The 21,288-nt window shown below is 45.2% G+C and overlaps 1 protein-coding gene across 1 annotated transcript; it reads left to right on the top strand.

The window, feature by feature from the left end:
• Nucleotides 1–491: 491 nt before the first annotated feature.
• On the top strand, nt 492–17,974 carry LOC144948996 (stromelysin-2-like). Its single transcript, XM_078878783.1, has 9 exons — nt 492–826; nt 3,381–3,529; nt 5,142–5,267; nt 6,935–7,096; nt 9,802–10,153; nt 12,147–12,283; nt 14,686–14,839; nt 15,504–15,607; nt 17,667–17,974. Exons 1-9 carry the CDS (start codon nt 492–494, stop codon nt 17,771–17,773), a joined length of 1,626 nt encoding a protein of 541 aa, XP_078734909.1. The 3' UTR covers nt 17,774–17,974.
• The last annotated feature ends 3,314 nt before the right edge of the window (nt 17,975–21,288 follow it).

Genomic DNA, 21,288 nt, shown 5'->3' with positions numbered 1-21,288 from the left:
GGGGGGCATGGCGAGGTGGTGGCGGGGGAGGGGCAGAGCATTATAAGGTGTTTCGTTCATCGAGCCTCAGTCCATCATCATTTACGTTCAACTGCGTGCGGTCACTGTCTCAGCCGCATGCATCCAAACACGTGTCGTTCCGTGCTGCTGCTACTGCAGCAGCAGCGGGGACTGCTGCTGCTCCTGCCGCTGGTCCTGCTGCAGCTGGGAGGCGAGGGGGAGGCGAGGCCGCCGCCGGCGAGGTCTGTGGATGAAACCCAGACGCGGAGAGGTGTGGAAGAGTGGAGGCGCGCACAAGAGGTGATGCTTTCAGATCACTCACCTTGGGGCGTGTTCATTGTGCTTACTTGTCACTGCCAATGCAGTATCACGAGAAAAAAGTGTTTAATATTTAATGTAAAGACGATTTAATCATTTATCGCTCTGGGACTCTCCTGAATTGAGTCTTGAGGCTCAGTAAAGGTTTTCGCAGAAAAAAAAATTGATGTCTTATGCCCTATGTCCCACCCCGCATGCAGGTGCTTGGAGAACTTGACCTCGAGCTGCGCGATGACGAACATGAGACGGCCACGTCGCTCTCCAATGCTTTCGGCTTTGACGATGGAGACGCCAATCGCAGAGACCTTTGGAGTGGGGACCTCTGGAGCGAAGGCTCCTCGGACGAATCGCAGAGCCACACTCAGCCCAGCCCTGTGACCGGTGACTCAAGCCTTGTGGTAGAGGAGTTGACCGTGAGCCAGCCCGGCTACTGCGGGGTCCCCGACCCCAACTCGTTCTCCTTATACCCATCCAGAAACAAATGGCTCAAGACAGATCTGACTTACAGGTGAGACGCTTCGTGTTTGCAGGACCACGTCAGAAGAGTGCCGCTTCGGCTGCGAGGTGGCCAGATGAGATGGTAGTACAGAACATCGAGTCTTGAATCCGTCTGTGCAGACCATTGCAATGTTATCCTCCCATGTGCGTGGGTTTCTCTGGGTTCTACGGTTTCCTCCCCACACTATGCCAAGCACTCGCCAGCTGGTCAAACTCCCCAGTGCGCCGAGTCTGAGCACTCAGTGACGATTCGCTCGTTAAATTAAGGGCATCATTACTGCTATTATTCTCTTACTCCTGACATATATATACCCTGTGGATACAAATTTGCTTGAGCATACTCGACTTAGCCAACGGATGGCTGCTGTGGTGTAACGATTAGCACAGAGATCGGTGGTTCGATCTCCAGGCGCGACAGTTGACGATCAGCAGTCCCCCCCACCTCTCCCCCGTCATGCCTGTGTCCACCCAGCCAGTATAAATGGTTACGTCACAGTCAATCGATCGGCAGGTAGCGTGTGGTGGGGTAACCCGTGGCTACTTCGATCTCTTCAAATGCGTCTGGACAGCGTGAAACGGCGTGCTAAAAAATACCCCATAGAGAGGCTCTGCAGAGCTCCCTCGAGCGGAAGATCCTTCCACCAAGAGTGAGTAAGAGATTAAATTTCTTTCACTTGATACAGCAATCGTGCTGTGACGGTTCCACCTGAAGACGGATGCTTGTGTTGCCTCCGAAACGTCGTGATTTTTATTATACTTTTATTAATTGTAATTTTTACCTACGTGACTGTACCGAAAAAAACCGTAAGAGTATGAAGGGATGTATCTATTTTTACCGATAAAAAAAAACATCTGTTGCTCAATGAAGAGGCGCTCTCGCCAAAGAGGTGGCTAAAGAAGAAGTGTTGCATAATTCGAGGCGGGGGGGGATTCGAACGCTCGCCTGTGAAACCGCAGTCGTTTCGTGTATCATTATAGACTCGAGCGCCCCGCACGCAATAGACCCCAGGGGTCGGCAAAACCTTCGGCTCTAGGGTGCGGCCCTTTGGCTTCCCCCCTTTGCAGTACTTTGGCTGGCCTCGTGCGGGCAGCCATTTTTAAGAAGCAAAAAAAAAACCGTCAATGTTAAACATAATTTAAGGTTACATGCTAATTTCTCACCTTAACATCATGCTAATCCCTCACATTAACGTAGCCACTTCCGTGCCCTCTAATTTCTCACATTAACATCATGCTAATCTCTCACACTAACTTCCGTGCCCTCTAATTTCTCACATTAACACCATGCTAATCCCTCACATTAACATAGCCACTTCCGTGCCCTATAATTTCTCACATCAAAATGGTGCTAATCTCTGACATTAACATAGCCACTTCTGTGCCCTCTAATTTATTACATTAACATCATGCTAATCCCTCACATTAACATAGCCACTTCCGTGCCCTCTAATTTCTCACATTAACATCATGCTAATCCCTCACATTAACATAGCCACTTCCGTGCCCTCTAATTTCTCACATTAATATCATGCTAATCCCTCACATTAACATAGCCACTTCCGTGCCCTCGTCGAGGAGGCCGCTCTCCTATCTTACAATTTCATGCTAATTTCTCACCTTAACATCACTAGCCCTGGTCACTTCTTTATGACCCTTGAGCTACACCCATTTTAAACCTTTTAAAACATTCTGCCTCAGCAGCAGACCATGCTTTCCCACCTGATGACGGACGCTTGTGTTGCGCCCGAAACGTCGTGATTTCTTTTATTTTATACCTACGTGACTTTACCGAAAGAACCAAAGAGTATAATTTATCTCAAAGATAACTGATTAAATATGGCAGGGAATGGGTCACTATGGAAAGTCTTGGTGACGACAAAATGTACAAACTGTTATGTGAAACAATAACTAAGGGGGCAGGGAGGAGGTAAAACAAAGTAAAATGACTCAGATTATTCTATCACCTATTTTTTTTTATTTAAGTCAGAATCTGTTTCTCATTTTGCTGTATACCTGTTGTGTTTGTGTATAAGTAGCCCTGCGTGTGATGCGGCTCTCGAACTATTTTGTTCAAAGGAAAAAAAAAATGGCTCTTCCTCTTTCAGAGGTTGCCGATCTCAGCAAAAGACGATACGGGCTGTCGATTTTTAAAAAACATTTTTACCCCCTTTTGCTCACCCCCCACCCCACCACCTATGACTTTTTTTCATTCGTTTAAAAAAAAAATGTTATTCAAGAACCCATATTACAAAGTAGATTCCGAAGAAGCGGGGGGGGGGGGGGGCTCCAGCAAATAACGTATAACAAACCTGGAGTGATTACACCCTCAGAATGTAGGGACCCACCGGGGGGGGGGGGTTGGGCTCGCTGCCCTAACGCTGTAGGTCCCGCCTATGAATTGTTAACGTGCCCCGAGTCATCTGTCGGTCCCTGGCGGTTGCTTCGCTTGCTCCGTCCCGTGGTGGAAATGTTTGAAGAGCCTCGTGTTGGCCCACGCGCATCGTGCCACCGTTTTGCCCCAAAGGCTGTGCACGTTTGCCAAGGGGTTTGTCTCCGCGCGACAGGTTCGTGACCTACCCGTCGGGGATGAGCAAGCAGAGCGCCGAGGACGCGGTGGCGGAGGCGTTCAACTTGTGGAGGTCGGAGTCGACGCTCACCTTCCAAATGCTGCGGGAGGGCGAGGCGGACATCATGATCTCCTTCGAGCGGCGCTGTGAGTCCGGCCTCAATCTGCACGCCATTCATCTCAAGCGCCCGTCGCCACGAGCAGAATCCAACGGGTTTTTGCTCATTCACCTAACCCCTCCACCATGTAGCCCTATAGACAAGTGGCGTTAGTAAAAGTGGTGAAGACGATTCGATGTATTCACAGGCTGTAAAAAAGGGACATAAGCATAGAGCTCACGAGGAATAGGGGACAGAGGAGATGATCGGGAAAGAAGGGGAATATGAAAAGGAATGTCAGAGAAAGGAGAGAGAGGGTGCCTGGCTGAGGTCACAACGTGAAGATGATCAGACCGAGATGTTGACAATTATCAAGTTATTCTGGCTGGAATGGCACACGGGAGGATGGTGTGACGAACCACCACGCCCAACCGCCTTTGTTTTCCCATTGCTGCTACAGTATTTACTCGGTTGCTGCGATATGGCGATGCTAAATTGAAAACTATGTATTTTTAGAACTGCTTTTTGTGTTTAGTTTGTTGTCCTTTCCCCGCACCTCCGATTAGCACGATTGGCTACGGTGCGAAAGAAGTTCAACATACATAGGTGCAACGATATTTTATCTTACGATTTAAGGTGCCACAATAATCGTGTCGTCCGTACTCTTTGGTTCCTTCGGTAAAGTCACGTAGGTATAAAATAAATTAAATGACGACGTTTCGATTGCAACACAAGCAACCACCATCATCAGTTACGAAACCCACGGCAAGAAAATTTCTTGCCAAAAATGTTCTTGCTGAGGTTTTCCCACCTGATGATGGTTGCTTGTGTTGCAATCGAAACGTCATGATTTAATTTATTTTATATTTTACCTACGTGACTTTACCGAAAGAACCAAAGAGTATGCATCCCTGCAGTCACGAAAACTTCAAATCTAGATTTCGTGTCGTTCGTGTTTTGCACAGTATCATCGAATCGTGATTAAGGTTCCTTTTGTAAAAAAAAAACATTCTCTGACAAACACATGTAGGAAATAATAATACATCATTAAAGTTCTAAGTAAATCGCTATGCATTAACATTAGTGCAAAACGTTTTACGAAGTAGTTAATGGCATTGTGGTATAATATGATGTCAATAATTCCGTACAAAGTTAATAATTTAATACTGGTAAGAACCTCCTGGTTCCACCAGCCCACAGGGGATTATTGTGTCCGTCCGTCCGTCGTGCATCCAAAAATGGGAGGGGTGGGGCTGGGTGGAGAGGGTAGGGGTGGGGAGGGTGGGGAGGGGCTGGGTGGGGAGGGTGGGGCTGAGTGGGGAGGGGAGGGTGGGGAGGGGTTGGGTGGGGAGGGTGGGGAGGGGCTGGGTGGGGAGGGGCTGGGTGGGGAGGGTGGGGCTGGGTGGGGGGTGGGAGGGGTGGGGCTGGGTGGGGAGGGGCTGGTCACCCCGTGGTGCCCTTATAAAACTCAACGTTGAACCTACTCACGCCGGCTTGTGCCCGCCCTCACAGTCGGGCATATTTGCGGAATACACCACGCCGCCGTTGACCCTGGCCATTGACCGAGCAACCCAACGTTCCTACCAGCTCCCTCCGCAGGAATGTGTTTCATTTCTTTGCTAAATGCTCGCTCGGGAGTAATTGTGTTTGCCTCTGTGCAGATCATGGGGACGAATTCCCATTTGATGGACCGCACGGGGTGCTCGCGCACGCGTACGAGCCGTCACCTGGACTCGGCGGAGACTTGCACTTTGATGACGAAGAACAGTGGAGCGTGGGCCTCATCGGTGCGTCTGGCTGAAGCTGTTCACGTCTGCTTGCGATAGGGGCCTCGGAAGATCGGGCGTATAATCAGAACCCAAATAAGTAATATTGAAAAATACTTTTTTTTAAACACGCTTTAATGAAATGTACCGTACGAGTAATGGCAAAACTCCACGACTCCAGGAAGTGGCCACGAAGCTTGCCATAACGTAAGGGACCGTGGTGATTTACAGCCAATGTCAGTTGAGCTTGGATAGTTAGACCCAAACCGAAACATAAGATATCAAAAAGATTGTTTACATTTTATTTTATTTTTAATGATAGAATATAGTATTGTCATCAGTATGACATAAGTATACCAAGTTTGCAGTCGATAGCACATTGGGAAGTGGGTAAAAATTGAGTTCCAAGATTTGTTGAGGATACGACAATAATAAAAGCGTGTATGTAATAATAATAAAAACACCTCATTTCTCACTTGCGAGATTAGAGAACGTAACTCGATTGGTTTTGAGTCGGGAATATTGCTCGCTGTAAGGCACAACCACTAGAGTACAAGGGACGCCTGTCCGTAATAATCTTCTATTATGGCACCAATTATACTTGTAATTTTTTGGGAAGGGTTATAAAAAAATATCACGCACGGACTTGCCGAAATGGACGTGGCGTGCCAAAATAATTCCTCTGAACAAAATTCGAAATCGTGTCGGCTGAAATTCAACACTGCTAATGACACGTTTAGTGGATTGTATGTGGGATGCCAAAAAATAATGCTTATTCTGAATACCTTTTCATTTAAATTGTATAACATACTGTGTATAAAACACTTAACACATTTGTCAATAACACTGTGGCCTTTAAAGGAAACGTATGTAATAGGCGACCTTTCGGGTGAAGGGCCTTCTTGATAGTACATAATCATAGAAAATATGAAGGACCATTGCCTAAAACGTCACATTTTATATTTATTTTTAAGGCAGTGTTATTTTACGTACGTATGTGTAAGTATTTTTGTTTTATTTGTGCTTGTCAACACAGTTGTATTACAACTAGTTTATATAGACATATACAGACAGGTCGAATGGCAAAGAAGACATAACTCCTAAATTCTGCAAAGGTTCTATGGATTTGAGGAGTTTATAATCGGTATCACAGATTAGATCCACCAATAGCGACACCCAGATTGGCACAGATTAGAGGAGTTATATGGTGTGTTGTCACGTGGCTTCATGGCGTCATATGTAATTTGGCAACATATCTCTTGTTTCTTTTTCTTGGTTCTTTCGGTAAAGTCACGTAGAAGGGAGATAATAAAATAATATAAATATAAAACAATAAATAATAATATAAATATGACAACACAAGCAATGATTGCTTGCAAGAATATGAATCCCTGCAGTCACGAAAGCTTTAAAAAAAACACATCTCCTGTTTCGATTTCTGGCATCTATTGTTTATCTCACTTTCATCCCAATCATCTTCATCTCTTATCGACATTTCTGTCATCTCTATATCTCTTATTGATCGTTTATACCACCAAATCTGTGTACCTTTATCTGTCAGCGGGCTATAACTCAGTGGGCCACTCCAAGAGTCGTCGCGGGTCACATCTGGCCACGTGGGCGACAAGTTGACGAACCCTGCCATTGTGTATAATGAGCTTTCGCGTTCTGGTCTCCCAACCCCTTAGGCTACAACCTCCGTGTGGTGGCCGCCCACGAACTGGGCCATGCACTTGGACTGCAACATTCAAACGAGCGTGGGTCCCTCATGAATCCTTCGTACCACGTGCGGCTTCACCCCTACCTCTCCGAGGACGATAAGGCAGGGATCAAGGCTCTCTATGGCACAGGTAAGGGTGATCGATGTGCCCCATTTCCCCAACCACTTAGAGCCAGGCCCTGCCGGCACTGAGAACAACCAGGGACAGTCCAGGATCACACATATATCTGTGTCTATGCTCCCATGCTCGATAAGCAATTAAGGATCCATTGGCTTAGTCCAGGCATATTCAAACTTTTTGCACTAAGCGCTTTATTGAATAACGTGGGCCACAGAATAGTTAGGAGATGCATCAGATAGGCTACGTTAGATATACAATCGAAATGGAGGATATATTATTAAAAAACAACAGAACAGATCAGACAGAAATACATTCGGTAGAGATTCGGGTAAAATATTTTCTTAAAAAACACGACATTTTCTACATGCTATTTATTTCATGGAAATGAAACAGACCCTTGTGTATGTATTATTTAGCTGAATGGTTTGTTCATTTTAACCACTCAAGAAATTAAATGAATCCATAGGCACTACTAGACAGAGTTACACCTTTTTTTATATATAGAAATGTGGTACTTGATGTTGTACTGTGTCACCATATTGAACCCTGCTTGTGTTTGTCTTCTTCTCCCTCGTGTGCAATCCTGTGATTCTACAAACAGCGTCCATAGTGACGGTATCCTCAACATCTCTCCTCCTCGTCCTCTCCCTGACCTCTAGTGTGATCCTATTCTGATCGGTCAGGTGTGGGTTAGAGAAGAAGTCTGTTGGTGACACCATGTAGCATTATTAACGTCTCCCTGTAAAACCCTCTTATATTAAATTTCGATTTAACGCTTTCGTGACTGCAGGGATTCATCTTCTTGGTTCTTTCGGTAAAGTCACGTAGAAGGGAAATAATAAAATAATACAAATAAAATAATAAATAATTCTCACGACGTTTGGGCCACAACGCAAGCAGCCGTATTAGTCAACGAAATAATGCTTGGAGATATCTTCAGGCTATCCTATTCACAACCGTTTGTACCAACATTGCCAAGAATTTGTATCATAATTAGCATTGTGATCCCAGAGGTATGTACATACACAACCTTTTTTTGCCAATCCACTCACTGCTTTGTTGAGGACCTTCCCTCTGCTGTGTGGGTCATGGGCATTATTTGGCCATACTTCACCATGCTGGTCAGTGCGGGTAACATATATGCCCTGTCCCCCGCTGACAATGTAGCTCCCTAAAGTAATCTTTATATAATACAACGCATTGGCATTGCTGATGCATCTGGGACAATGTTATTTCATATGGTTGGGACAAAGCATTGCTTAAATGTAAAGGACTATTTTGGTATTGCCCAATACCAGCTACTGTCTATATTTAGCAACACTTGAATCGTAGCAATACCAAGCCATTGCCCAATTCCTGATAGAATTGAAGTGCTTAGTTGAGTAACCACCACCACCATGTGTCAGAGGCAGGTGCAATAGGGATGTGGGCTGTCAAGGCCAGTGCAACAAAATCCCTCGTTATGTACTCCTCTCATGTTCACCAACCCTACTCTTTGGTTCTTTTGGTAAAGTAACGTAGATGAAAATAAATAAATACTAATCATAAAAAAATTAAAATAACTAAATTAAATTTTTTTTCATCTACGTGACTTTACCGAAAACTTCAAATCTAGGGTTCACCAACCCGCACTGATTAGCGTGGTGAAGTATGGTTACATATTGTATCTATGGGGAGGCCCTCATGCAACAGCAGATAAAACTAAAATAATGTCCTGTACCATTTACATGTCAACCCACTGGTGAATGAAGGCCGCCTTCCTATGGTGTGTTAGTCGGGGGCGGGGGGGTGCTGAGGCTGGGCTAGTTTGACCATACTTCACCACGCTGGTAGCTGCGGGTTAATGAAATGGATGGGGGGGGGGGCGTTATCAGAACCAGCTGAAATATCACTTGCCACTGAAGTTAGCCATAGCTGGGAATCAAACTCAGGATCAGGTGCATAGCGCAAAGCGTTAGCCACTACGCCACCCTCCCACTTTCATATTTTACTGTAACGTGTGTTATTTTCAATACTGCTTTGGTAAAATGTGTTACATTTTTGGGAACAATGTGTTCATGTACATAATTATCATTTATCCATATACAGTACCTTACTCATCATCTAATAACGTGAAATAAAGTTTACAATATCAAACAAGTTTTTCCAAGTATCCCCATGTGTTTTCTCCATTTTCAACGCTTTCCACCAATTCAGGTTGAAACCGTTCATGCATTCGTTCTGTAGCGGTGAGGGTAAGGACACAATACCTTTCGTAAAGACGATCCAATGCAAATTACATTTTAGTGTAAAATTGTGTCGCTATGAGGGGCTTGTCCAATAGAAAACCGCACCTTCGATTAGCACGGTTGCCTACATACGTTGCAAAAGAAGTTCAACATACATACAAAACAAACAAAATTCATCACACACCACGCGTGACGTCATCTCAGTGTACACCTTGAAAACCACGACATCGCCAACGCTCGTGAAATTCCACCAGGGAAACATGCACACGCGAGAAAGCTTTACAAAATCAACGCTCATGCTTGGTTTCTCTTCCTTGTTTCCATACCCATTGACCTTCCTCGAATATCCTTGAAATCCTAAATCTGACAATGTATGGCGTTAGATATCTCTCTATCTCACCTATGGGTTTTGTGCTCTCTTTCCCTATACCTCACCACCTCTTTTCCTCTACCTCTCTGGTGGTTCCTCCCTCCCCAAACCTCCAGGTCCCCTTCCCCGCAGCCTGGAGGCACCACGACAACTCTCGGAGCACGACTTCACACCTCACGACGACAACACACGCCCGGACAGATCGCACGAAATCGCCAGCGATGTCCATGACCAAAGAGCTCGCGATGCTCCTCACGGTGCACTCCTTGACCATACCCACCACGACGAACCCACGACCGCCAGTGACACCCCTGACGCGGCGAGCTGCAGCAGCAGCAGCAGCGGCGGCACAGACTCCTCGCCACTGCCCATGGACTCGCTTGCTGGCGCGCCCCGCCTGTGCGGCGGCAATCTGCGTGTGGACGCCGCCTCCTTCATCCATCGGCAGCTCTACATCTTCCAGGGCGAGTGAGTGTGGCACTCGTATCTCTCATCCGGCGGCGCAACCGAATTACGCGGGGTAGAAGCCACGGCGTGCTGCTGAAGTCAGTGTCATGCATTCGCGTGTAGCGACTAACGCATTGTTGCACTCCTACTCTTTGTTTTCGGTAAAGCGGTGTGCTTTCGCGATTTAATTTATTTACATTTTTTACCTACGTGACTTTACCGAAAAAAACAAAGAGTATGAATCCTTGCAGTCACGAAAACTTGAAATCTAGAATTGTTGCACTCCTGTCCTGGCTCTGCTTGGCACCGATGTCTTAAGAGGCTGGTTTGCTTCTGGCTCTGCATGGCAAATTGCTGCTGGAAAACCACCCATACCATGAGGACCGTTGATGAATTTTTTAGAAAAAAAAGTTTAATTATTATTTTTAATAGTATAAATGTTGTTTTGTCTCTTAACTAGGATTCTTAAATATGTTATTGTTAATTTTAATGTCAGAAACACTTAGTTTGTAGCTCTCCAGTTGTCTGGGTGAGAAATTGGTCAATGTTTTGCCCAATCCTGGCCGGCTGGCTCAAAAAACGTAATGAACAAACAAATAAGTGGTTGCAGAAAAGATGAAAGAAAAACAGAGCAACTAAGTACAGATGTTCACGGAGGTAGCTGGGTCCATAATAAAGGTTTTTGGGTGAGATCGCGTTATTTATAAAATGTGTCGCAACCCTCCACCACCCGACGGTGTGTTGAAGAGTGGATCCACAACATTTACAATTTGAGTTGGACGACGTTTCACTGGAAATTACATCCAGCATCTTCGGGCGATTTGCCAGAATAGTGACGCCATCCACCTGCTTCCGGTCTTAAATAGTGCAGGATGACGTCATCATTGTTGGACCCCATCAGGATTCGAGATCAGAGGCGGGGGTGTATGCAATTATGTAATAGATCAGTAATCAGCCACTTAGCATGTGACTCACCTATAAGGAAATGCAATATGTGTCGTGTATTACTTAATAATACGCTTCCAGACCCGCGCTGAGTCTATAGCTATCACAGCGATTATAATTATTTGAATTCTTCTCAATTTCAATTGATTCTCTAACTAATCTTGGCCAGTAATAATTAGTTCCGCATAACACTTCAACGTTATCAAAAATCAATTGAATGTCCTTGTTGGCAAGCATGCTCTGCCACCGCTGACAGCTGTGTTTGGGAGAATGTAATGTTCCTTTGGTGTTATTTTTTGTCTTACGCTAATGTTACGTCCCGTCTGTCCAATATAACACTTACCACATAACGTGGAGGGTTGCAACCCATTTATAAATAACGCGTTCTAACCCAAAAACCTTCATTATGAATAATACTGGTCGCGAAAGCCTACTTGTTAAACAGGTAGCTCGGTGGCTGAGTGGGCCAGAGTACTGAGTCAGCCCTGCCAAGATACAGGGTTAAAGTCTAGGGTTCATCCACCAGTAATTTGGTTGGTCACTGAACATACCATACTCTTCTTCTTGGTTCTTTCGGTAAAGTCACGTAGAAGGGAAGTAATAAAATAATAAAAATAAAACAATAAAATAATTCTCACGACGTTTCGGCTACAACGCAAGCAGCCGTCTTCAGGTGAAGAATACCATACTCTCTCTCTCAAATTAGTTTTCAATTTAGATTTAAAAGTGCATAGCTCCAGTGGCTTCCTAATATGTTCAGAAGGAAGAGCATTTCAGACGGCCGCAGAAATGCATCTGAAAGCGTGCAATGCAATGTCTTTGTTAAATGGTTAGCCAAAAGTCCTTGGCGAGGATGAGCGGGGTTTTTATGATGGTTTACGCTCCTTGACGAAATTCATGACAATCGCACATTCGACACTTAACCAGGGAGAAAAGCTAATTACGTAACAATTGTGTAGTATATCACCTATAAGGAGGTGGTGTGGTCAGCTCTACGCCCATACGTTATGCGCACTCTCACACACACTCCCTCTATGTTTCATCCACACACTGTGTGCGTCTCCCGCAGGTATTTCTGGCGAGTGTCGAGCTCCCTGACGGGAGCGGGACTCCCTGGTCTGGTGTCGTCCCATTGGCCCGGAGCACCACATCACATCGACGCTTTGTACGCGAACGCACGGAACCACACGCTCGTGTTCTTCTCGGGTAAGTCATGCACGGACGCACGATGCCCACACGTGCTGACATGCGCAAGGACTCTTTGTCTGTCAGCCTTTTCATTCAATCGCAGCCCTTGAGGAGCAATTTCCGTCATGCAGAGTCGAGTAAGGGTCGCCGTAATATGGCGATACTACAATAGATCAGGGCCCGCACTAGGTGGGTTGCTGGAGTAGTCCCTGCTTCTTTTAGCCCACCAAAGTTCGCCCTCCTTAGCGGAGTATCACTGTTGGTTGCTCATGCAACAGCTCCACTGGGCCTCCGAATCCGAGAAGAGTTGGAGCTCGACCTGCGATTAGGACGGTTGGCTACGTACAATGCAAAAGATGTTCAACATGCGTACACAGATTGTAATATATGAAGTCAATGATAATCATATCGACCGTTTTGCAGTATATTCTTTATTTATTGCATTGATGTATATCTATATATATTTCCTGACATTCGATGAAATAACAATAAATATCACCGCAATAAAGGTCGAAATATGTTGTTCGTCCAAATTAAATGAGTGCGTGAAAGTTTTTAGATAAATTACCGGCATAGTGTTTATATGACGTCATCCGTTTTTTGACTGCATGTGCGTTCCAAGCATTATAGATTGTAAAGCAGGGGCGGGGAACCTTTTTTCTGCCAAGGGCCATTTGGATATTTATAACATCATTCGCGGGCCTTACAAAATTATCAACTTAAAAATTAGCCTGTTATATTTGGTCAAACATTTAATGAACTCACCCCTAATGTGATGGCTGGAACTGCTTCTCTATGGTGAGGCGTGTGATGTTAGCAGGTATTGATGATGTTGCTACTCGCAACTGCTTTTCCAGGTTTGAATTTCGAGTCCCGCCTGCAGTTGCCTTGGCAGGGCCAGATAAAATGATTTCGCGGGCCTTATACGGCCCGCGGGCCGGACGTTCCTCACCCCTGTTGTAAAGTGACAACAATGAGGTGACCTGTGGTAGGCTTATGTTGCATGAACTATAGATGAAGACGTTTTTAGAAATCTTGATTTGTACTGGAAGTAGATCGATACCCCACAACGAGATGATTACTTTTTTTTAAACACAATTACAAATTTAGGAGATGAAAATATCATAACATTTCTTATCATACTGTATCTTACTGTATGATGAACAGTAATAACTCCTAGAGTCAGTCGAGTAAGGGCTCATTCTGGCTGATTGACACCACAGACCTATGAAATTGATGAGAGTTATGTGTGACCTATGACCTTTGACTTATATTTTAAATAACCTTGGCACAAAAAAATTACTTTGTCAATCACAATGAGTGGAGTGTCACCTGGCGGATAAAGCCGGGTATTGCACGTGTTTCTAAATATGTGACTGGGATGTGAAAGGAGAAGCCAAATGAGGCTTCAGGTCAACTCATGCGATATGGACCTGTCGGAACACATGGACCAAAAGAGCCATACATCATTACAATAAAGCCTCCCTCCTCTCCCCCCGTGAACTCCTACAGCCATGACTCAAGCTCATGGACATGCTAATTTATCCAGCCCCCGCCCGTCCCTGCACGCCACAAATCCTCCCCCTCTCACCCGTGAACTCCTGCAGCCACGACTCTACAACCCCCCCCTCCCGTGCCTATATAAAGCCACAACAGCAGATCATTTTTTCTCACCTGATGACGGACGCTTGTGTTGCGAAAAAACGTCGTGTTCTTTTATTATTTGTTCTATCTACGTGACTTTACCGAAAGAACCAGAGAGTATACTTACAATAATAATATCAATGCCATTCATTTAATCAGGGAAGCCTCACTTAGTCTCAACTCTTTTTTTTCTTTTAGGAAGGTTCCACATTGAGATGTTTGGCCACTGCCATCACTGAGTGGGTTCATGTGGCAGAAAACCTGAGCACCCAGAAAAAAAAACACACAAGCGAGGAAAGCATTTAAAGCTCTATACAGATAGCTTAAAAAATAAAGTATATTGTTGTACTGACATCTCCTGGCCAACTGGCAGCTCAAGCCTATAACACCTGGCACTCCAAGGTAGTCTCCGATCCACTAACTTAGCTGGGCTCTAACCTGCCTAACTTAAGAATGGCAGCAAGATTGCGTGCATTCAGGGTTACGTTTTAGATACAGATTCACATATAAGTTAACTTCCCACACACACGTCCATACGTACATGCATACAAACATACCCACACAAGCTTACACTCGATAATCTGCTTACCCCAATAACACGATCGATTTCACAGATGATTACCACTTGAGTTTGAGAAGCCAATCGTGCTAATCGAAGGTGCCAACATAATTGTCACTTCGAATCATGACAAGGCATATAACCGTGGAAGGAGTGAATCATTACGTCACATCTCTGCTGGATCCCCTTCGCTGAAACTCTATTGTCTCCTCTCCAGGTGAGCGCGTGTGGGCGATGAGGGGCTTCGAGATGGACACCGGGTCCCCACGGGATCTACGTTCCCTGGGGCTGCCACCGGGGACTTTGAAAGTCGACGCCGCGGTGCCAGGACGGGATCACACGCTCCTGTTCACAGGGCAGCAGTACTGGAGGTTAGCGGGCGGACGAGTGCACTTAGATTGCTCTCTGGGCCACTGCGGTGTATGCACATTTATCCTTGTTAGGGCAGTATTATATTCAACAAATGTTTTGAGTTTTTGTTACGTGTGAAATGCACTATTCCAAAAAATAAAATAAACTGTCCAGTTAATATATTTTCCATATCATTGGTGTAACAAGTAATGAAAAACCATTCATATGCTTAGATTAAATAATGCATCCAAACATGCGTTTGCCTTCACAAGTATTTCATTTTCAGTACGGGAATCGACGGGATATTACTGTCAGAGCAAAATGTTTTGAAAATAGTTATTTTTTGCTCGGGTTTATTTTCTCCAAGCTTTGGGCATCCTTTAGATTTTGAGCAAAAGTTTCCTGGGACTTTGACAGAACGCCTTGGGCTGCTGGAGCAGAGAGTGCGTGGATCACAGTAGCGTCGGATTAGGGGGAGAAATAGGCAGGGTGGAGTCCATGCAGGATCTTGAAAGATGGTCAGGGTCCATCTTTAAAAGTGATCCGACAATGGATCAGGAGCCATGGCATTACAATTATTGTTGTACTTTTTTGTAACGAGATTTTATGTAAAGCGCTCCCAGACTCCGTAGTGTATAGGCGCTACGTAAAACAAAAATATTCATTCCCATTACGTTTGTGTAGCTACAACGAGGTGACCAAACGCATGGACGATGGGTTTCCAAGGGAGCTGCATGAAGACTGGCCGGGGATCCCACCAGACCTGGACGCTGCAGTCTCTAAAAACGGTACCGAACAAAATATCGCGACACGCCCAGAAGCAGTTTACTCCCCTCTGATGTTTCCAGCGATATCAGATCGCATTAGAGGGGCTTGCTTAGCTACTCCCTTGCCCGCAGGATTTACATACAGATCTATAGAGTTGTATGGAGGTGCATTGACTTCCATAGAGTTACATAGAGATGCATCGAGATACATAGAGATCTAGCATTACATAGATATATATAGCATTACATAAAGAGCCACAGAGTTACACAGAGATCTATAGCTACATAGAGAGCCATAGAGTTACATACCGACTCATAGAGTTGCATAGTGAGTCATAGAGTTAAATAGAATCTCAGAGACTCAGACTCTATTTAGCTGGTGATCGGGCCCATTGAGCCAACCAGCTCTGTTACAAGACAACCATAGGCCACGACCATCAGCAGTGGTGGCAGTTACAGGACCATTTTAATGTGGGAATGAGCAAACAATACATTATTTATGCCAAACACAACAATAGTATTAAAAGCTGAAAACAGCACTTACAGAAATAAGAGTTACAACTACCAGTTCTTGTAATACGATTACAGTAACTTAAAGCATTAAGTCACAACAGTGAATAGAACGATGACCATCAAACTAATAATAAGCACGTATCTGTTAATTTCCATACAGCGTTATTACTGCTTCAGCACACCAGTACGTTGGAGAGCAATCCACAACATTGAACAATTAGGTTCAAGGTTTCGCTGGTAGTTATAATCAGCATCATCAGGCAGTTGCCAGAATTGTGACAACTGCATGATGATTCTCTCCAAACAAGGAAAACAATAATTTATTTTAACCATGACAATGAAACAAGACAATTCATTGAACGAATCGTGGCGGAGTGCGTGGGTGATGGTATATATATATTTGCAGGCTTACTGCCGAGAGAAAACCGAGGGGATGATACCTTTTTATTGTTTCTTGCATCTGCTATTTCATATCATATGAGTCGGAGGATGCTGTCGTGTTGTTACGGTGAGCTAATCGGACTTACAGGCCAGAGGTCGCTGGTTCGATTAGAAATCTCAGCGTGGCAGTTGAAAGAATGGGCAGCTTTCTTTACATCCCCCACGCCTTTGTCCACCCAACAGATTCAATGGGGATGCCACAGTCGATCGGCAGCTTGCGTGTGGTGGCGTGCATTTTGGGTACTCCTATCCAGTGGCGGCTCCTGCAAAATCTCTCAGGGGGGGGCAAATGTCTGGATGATTTATAAGGATAAGGTCCACCCATGCAAAGGATAAATTAACAGCTTAAGCATGTAAAGGCAACTTCACTTCTTTAATATTAATGAAAAATAAAGTGACTCTTACAATACATCTTGTTTGTTTCTATACTCACTTTTAATACAATCCACTCAAGTTTCTTTTATTAAAGATTCCACTAGGTGGCGACAAATAATATTGTTGGATGAAACGTGCTTACGTATGATGACGTAAGCACGTTAGTGCGAGCCCTCCCGGAAGCCATAGAGAATGCATTACAGCGCCCCCCGTTCGATAAAAAAACATCTTTGAATGTAAGTCTATGGGACCACTCGGGGCGATTCTCAGCCGGAGTGAAATCGCCCAAAAAGAGGCGGTACTCCACAAAACGTGACATGACGCTGATTGGACTATATCAAGAGGCACAGTAACGGCTAGCATAGCTCTGTGGTTGAATGACATTGGTGGTGCGTCGCCCAATCGCCCTAATGAAGAAACCGCCCCTGCTCCTATCTCTTCCAAGAGGTCTGACCAGCGTGGAAGAGTAGGCCAAATACACCCAATGGAGGGGGCTCTTTTTCGTGAAGGCCATTCCGCGAGAAGTGGTGTGAGCACGTATTGTATGGCTGCACATTTGCCTTTTATGATTACCTTAATTATCTGGATTTCAAACCCAGAATCTCAGTAGTGCCACTCAGTGTCTCGTGCTACAAGTCCCCTGAGCTAGCTGGCGACCTCGCATTGCATCCACCCCTATGATGAGGATATCGAGGCGATGCCTCGACAGCTGGCATGAATCTAACCACTGGCTGTGCAAATCACCCCGCAGATCTCACGTTCTTCATCAAGGGCCAGCAGGTGTTCCGCATGTGGACAAGTTCTCGGCGCCTGGACAAGGTGATGAACCTCACCTCGTGGCTCGGTTGCGGTGACTGAAGCGAGCTCGCCGGTTGGCGGGGAAGGTGGGGTGGGGACAATGTCTTCATCAGTAACTCATGTTCCAAGACGCGTGGGAAATGCAGTGGTTGAAGGAACGAGGCTTGCTCAGCATGCACACGCAGGCTTACAACATTCACAACCACGTACACATATAGATGACCCACCATCATTGACAGAGCATGCATATGGAATTTTAGAATAACACGAACGACCACGTCATACTCGATGGAGCTCACAAACCTTAGCCCAGCGTGCACATGAAAGGTTACACTAACACTAACAAGCCATTGAACTCGCCAACCTTAATCCAGCATGCAAACGGTACAGGGTGGTATATAGCGACACTCACCTTATAAAGCAGCACGCTGCAGATTTTTTTAAAGCTTAATTCAGCATGCACGTGGCGTTCATTATATCGACGACGACGCAGGTTTTTAAAGAGGACTGCGTGATCCAGAACGCAGGCGTTTATTATCGAGTAGCTACGACTGCGCATCTAGGCTGTGACAGACTAAAAAGTAAGACGCTTCGTATGACAAAAAAATACTTTAAAGTTACTTTTAGGAGCTCTGGCCTAGCACTCGTGATATCACCACAGGGTGATTCGAAAGTAGGAGGGTGATGATGTTACCGCGATGCCAGTATGCATGATCACTCGATAACTCCCATCTAAAGCCAGTCACACGAGGATTTGAACACTCACTCAATTGTGGTGCAGGCCTTCTTAAACAAAATGTCTCATATCCACTCATGAGATAACCTTTATTTACAAGAGCTCATTAACGGGAAGCAGTGGCGTAGTGGTTCATGCACTATAACACATTGATGCGGAGGGAGCTGGTAGGAACGTTGGGTTGCTCGGTCAATGGCCAGGCTCAATGGCGGCGTGGTGTATTCCGCAAATATGCCCGACTGTGAGGGTGGGCACAAGCCGGCGTGAGTAGGTTAAACGTTGAGTTTTATAAGGGCACCGCGGGGTGACCAGGCCCTCCCCACCCAGCCCCACCCCTCCCACCCCCCACCCAGCCCCACCCTCTCCACCCAACCCTCCCCACTCTCCCCACCCAGCCCCTCCCCACCCAGCCCCACCCTCCCCACTCAGCCCCTCCCCTCCCCACCCAGCCCCTCCCTCCCCACCCAGGCCCCTCCCTGCACGACGGACGGACACAATAATCCACTGTGGGCTGGTGTAACCAGGAGGTTCCTATCAGTATTATGAACCTAGTGGCTTTGGTTTGTATCCTGGTCAAAGGTAACATCAGTGACGAGGGATATGTCAACCCATCGTGAAGTATGATCAAACAGCCCCCATGGACTGACATGGCATTTTGAGTTATTTATCCAGCAGTGGTATTTCAGAGGGCTGTGAATTAATATTTTTTTTATTAAGAGCTCATTCAGACCACTAAACTCTGTCTCAAAGGATTATTTGCATTGTTTAAAGCACAGTTGCGTTTTTAAAGCAATGCCAAGTCCCATAGGCTGATTAATTATACATGTTATTTCCTATCAGAAACACCTTGCCTGGATAATGTTTTTTTATGCAACTGATGAAGTTAAAATCTGGGTGGTCTAGCAGCTGAAGGTTTTTGAGAGAGCTGTCTGGTGCGTTCGATTAGGGAAGTCGAATTATTGATGATTGTGTTGGTTTTTGTAGCCAAGCTATTGGTAGGGTCCATACTCTTTGTTTTTTTCAGTAAAGTCACGTAGGTTAAAAGAAAACAAATAAATTAAATCACGACGTTTCGGAGGCAACACAAGCTTCCATCTTCAGGTGGAACCGTTACAGCAAAATTACTGTTTTCTTTTCACATACGTGACTTTACCGAAAAAACCCAAATAGTATGGATCCTTGCAGTCACGAAAACTTCAAATCTAGAATTATTGGTAGGGTCTCTGTTATTTTTGGTATAGCAGCCATTATTGAGGTCTTGGATTTTCTTGTTGTATGTGGTTTTATCCATGATGACAGTGGCATTCCCCTTGTCGGCTGAGAGGATGACAATATCATCTCTCTTTTTTAATTGAGCGAGTTCAAAACGTTCGTCCTTGCTAATGTTGCTAATGGGTTTCTTAGCATTCTTGAGGATAGCAGCGATTTCAGATCTTGCAATGTCTGCCGAGATGTGTCTCAGACCTTTGAGGGCTACGTCGACCTGGGCAATGATGTCATCCACTGAGATGTGTTTGGGGGTGACTGCGAAATTCAACCCCTTGGCTAGTACCGATTTTAGGCTGTCATAAATTGGGCTGTTACAGTGATTGATAACAATCTTGTTAACATCTAACTTTTCCAAGTGTGGTTCGGGTTTCTCTTTTGACAGGTGGTTGAATTTGGCAATCAGGTTGACTCTGCTTTTGGTTGACATTGAAGCAGTAGAAGAAACAGCCATGTTATCCACATGGTCCCAATTAGATGTGGACATTTTGTCTGTTAATGCTAAATGTGATTGTAAGTATTATCAAGTTCAAATCAGAGCTGCTTTATTCTTTCCGAGATTAGGGCTAGGCTGGCCTTAAACAAGATCCGTTTAGCGTTAGGGGAAGCCAGCCCCCACCCTTCCCTGCACGCCACAAACTACCCCCTCTCCCCCGTGATCTCCTACAGCCACGACTCGACAAAACTCCTCCCCCCCCCCTTCCCGTGCCTATATAAAGCTACGACTTCAGATCATTTTCTCACCTGAAGACGGATGCTTGTGTTGCGACCGAAACGTCGTGTTTCCTTTTATTATTTTTTCTATCTACGTGACTTTACCGAAAGAACCAGAGAGTACTTATCATTTACTTTATTTATGCCTAGTGCCATTACTGTGTGTAGCGCTACTAACGTAATACATCGTTTAAGCAGAGAGTTCAGGACAGAGGTGTGGACTCGAGTCATGTGACTTGGACTCGAGTCAGACTCGAGTCATGAATTTGATGACTTGCGACTCGACTTGGACTTGCATAACAATGACTTTGTCCCACCTATGAGATGTGGACTCGAGTCATGTGACTTGGACTCGAGTCAGACTCGAGTCATGAATTTGATGACTTGCGACTCGACTTGGACTTGCATAACAATGACTTTGTCCCACCTCTGGTTAAGGATACTCTGTATGGCTTCAGACAATCACATAAACACGGAGGTGCTCAACTATTTTGTGCTTTGTGTCTAACCAATAAAATGTAAAAATGCATTCTTAATTGTACTGACATTCGGTGTCGTTTTATTTAATAAATGGTGTGACATGCGTGTAAGAGAAAAGCGCAATTTGCAGAGCAAACACACGTGCATGTTAAAAACTGTACCGTACAGATGAATTGAACTTTTGGTCGTTGCGCTCAGAGCAGCAGTGCGTTAGCCACTGCCTGAACAGTGCTCGTCTTCAAATTGCAACAAGTCCTCATTGCTCAGGTATGTCACTCTCATGCTCACCACGACAAAATGTCGAATGATCCAACAACGCAACCTAGAAGTCCAGAATGTGCTTGCACTGCATCAATGCCGCTGAAATTGGATGCACCCA

Source organism: Lampetra fluviatilis, chromosome 3, assembly GCF_964198595.1.
Source record: "Lampetra fluviatilis chromosome 3, kcLamFluv1.1, whole genome shotgun sequence".
In the NCBI taxonomy this organism is placed as follows: domain Eukaryota; kingdom Metazoa; phylum Chordata; class Hyperoartia; order Petromyzontiformes; family Petromyzontidae; genus Lampetra; species Lampetra fluviatilis.
The sequence above is the reverse complement of the archived record's forward strand: the minus strand, read 5'-3'. Positions and strand labels throughout refer to the sequence as shown.